Source organism: Hyperolius riggenbachi, chromosome 8 (genome assembly GCF_040937935.1).
Source record: "Hyperolius riggenbachi isolate aHypRig1 chromosome 8, aHypRig1.pri, whole genome shotgun sequence".
NCBI classification, from domain to species: domain Eukaryota; kingdom Metazoa; phylum Chordata; class Amphibia; order Anura; family Hyperoliidae; genus Hyperolius; species Hyperolius riggenbachi.
This window is the reverse complement of record NC_090653.1, coordinates 243,419,191-243,421,590: the sequence shown is the minus strand read 5'-3', so window position 1 is coordinate 243,421,590 and position 2,400 is coordinate 243,419,191. Positions and strand designations below refer to the sequence as shown.

General features: G+C 57.0%; 1 protein-coding gene across 1 annotated transcript; it reads left to right on the top strand.

The window, feature by feature from the left end:
• The first annotated feature begins 802 nt into the window (after window positions 1–802).
• On the top strand, window positions 803–1,806 carry IER5L (immediate early response 5 like). Its single transcript, XM_068249802.1, has one exon. It carries the CDS (start codon window positions 978–980, stop codon window positions 1,800–1,802), a length of 825 nt encoding a protein of 274 aa, XP_068105903.1. The 5' UTR covers window positions 803–977; the 3' UTR covers window positions 1,803–1,806.
• The last annotated feature ends 594 nt before the right edge of the window (window positions 1,807–2,400 follow it).

The following is a 2,400-nucleotide window of genomic DNA, read 5'->3' as shown; positions in this document are numbered from 1 at the left end:
TCCTGACTTTTTGATATAAAGAAAGTCAAAACCTGAGTAAATAAAAAAAAAATTAAAAAAAGTTTTTCTTTTTAAGGGCTGGTTCAGACGGGCGTTTTTGTGGCGTTTAACGCAGCGTTTCAGACGCAGCGTTTTTTGGGATCTACTGCCATCCCATGCAAGTGAATGGGAGCGTTTAGAGCTGGCTTTTGCAGGCTTTCATGAAAGCCTGGCAGTAGATCCCAGCGTTGCGTCTAGTCTCAAAAGCAACATGCTGCTTTCAGAGGCAGTAAACGCGAGGAAACAATAGCAGAGACCAGAACTGCTAGCCTTGAACGCTTTTCAAAAGCTTTCAAAAGCTAGCTTTTAAACGCTGGCATTTAAACGCTGGCGTTTGAACGCAATGCCAAGCAAAAGCTCAGCAGACGCCCGTGTGAACCAGCCCTAAGTGTATTGAATGTAGATTGCAGGAGAAATCGATCAGCGATCCCCTCCCTGCGCTAAGGAAGTCTGCAGGAGTCTAGGCGTCCGCAGCGCAGCTCCTGTCAGTCTTCCCCCCGGCGCAGGGGATCTCTAGTCCCCCATCTCCCCTCTGAGAGCGCCGCAGCGGACCCGGCCAGCACAGCCGTCTCTCATTCCCGGCAGCGAAGCCTTCGCTAGATGGTATTTGAATAGCACAAAGGAACCGCCTCGCTTCCATTGGCCGGGGCGCCTCGCGCTGGGATCCCGTCACGGCTGACGCGGCGCCGCCATTGGCTGCGGGGAATGGGCAGGCGGGGTATATAAGGCGCCGAGCCAGGAAACAGGCACAAGCTTGTACAGAGTGAGCAGCGCGCACATCTCACATAGACACGCACTGGTGGTGGTGGAGGGGGAACTATAACAGAGAGACAGCTCAGCAGCAGCCCCGCGTCCTGCGCTCCATAGACAGGCGCTCTTCCTTCTCTCTGCCCCCCGTCCAGGCTGAGGCTGCCGCTACCGCTGGAGTCCCCCGCAGCATGGAGGGCGCCCTGGACGCGCAGAGCCTCATCAGCCTGTCCCTGAGGAAGATCCACAGCTCCCGCACCCAGCGCGGCGGCATCAAGCTGCATAAGAACCTGCTGGTGTCCCTGGTGCTGCGCAACGCCCGGCAGCTGTACCTGAGCGAGCGCTACGCCGAGCTCTACCGCCAGCCTATGGAGTGCGGCATCCCGGAGCTCAGCCCGCTGCAGATCCCGGAGGAGGACGAGATGCAGCTGCCGCGCATCCAGAGCGGAGGAGCCGCCACTGAGCTGCTGGACGAGCCGCTGGAGCTGCCTCCCTGCGCCCACAGCCCGCACCCTGCCAAGGAGCTGCCCGGCTACCCTCGGAGCTGCTGCCAGGAAGAGGAGGAGGAGGGGCCGGCGCACTGCAGCCAGACCACCGTGCTGGACCTGGACACTCACGTTGTGACCACCGTGGAGGGCGGCTACCTTCACCAGGACTGCTGCGCTGTGCAGTGCCCGTGCCATGCAGCCCCCTGCCCGCCTGTCCTCAGCGCCCCTTCCCCGCTGCTGCCGGCTAAGCGCCGCTACCCCCCGGGCTACAGCTACCAGGAGGAGGAGGACGAGCTGGAGCCCCACTGCGTGCCCTGCAAGCGCGGGAGGTACGAGGACTTCTGCCCCGCCGAGCAGCCCGCCGACTCCTCCAACATCTCCAACCTCATCTCCATCTTCGGCTCCGGCTTCACGGGACTCATGAGCAGCCGGCAGGCGGACTCTGAGCAGAGCCTGAACGGCCACCTGTGCGGGAAGCAGGCGCTGGCCAGCCTCGGAGCCTGGACTCGGGCGATCGTGGCATTCTAGCCGGGGTGGGTGGGGGGTGGTCGGGGATGGGGGTTGCTCAAAAGGGGGTGCCTTCCTTGAAGGGCACTGACTGAATTCAGGACTTGTACATAGAAATGTTTTATAGAGACTGTACATTTAAGAAAAAAAGAATATCTTGGACTTTATTTTTGCAAAGAGAGAGCACCTATTTAATTGTATTTTGTTTGTTTTTATGTTTTTTTTTTTTATGAATTTGTGCATTTTTTTTTAAGTTGTACAAATGGTCAATCTGGTCTCCCCCTCTCAAGGCAGAGAGGCTGCAGTCTGGGGTGGAAAGAGGGTCACAGATATTGCTTGCTGGGGGTGTTGTTAGTATTCCATGAAGCTTGCAGGGTGGGCTCCATTGGGAACTTCAGGGACAGACCCCCACAACTCCATGGGAGTTTAAGGGGGGTCTGCTGCCTGGTTTGGGTTAGGCGAGGGGTGACTGTACCTAGTAGCTCTGGCACAGTTCACCGTTTATCGTCCTTGTGACTGGTCCACTTAGGCACTTTTTTTCTTTACACCACATGAGGACCACTCACAAAGAAGATTTTGGGGCAACAACTCATTATTTTTCCAATTTGTGATCTTTTTC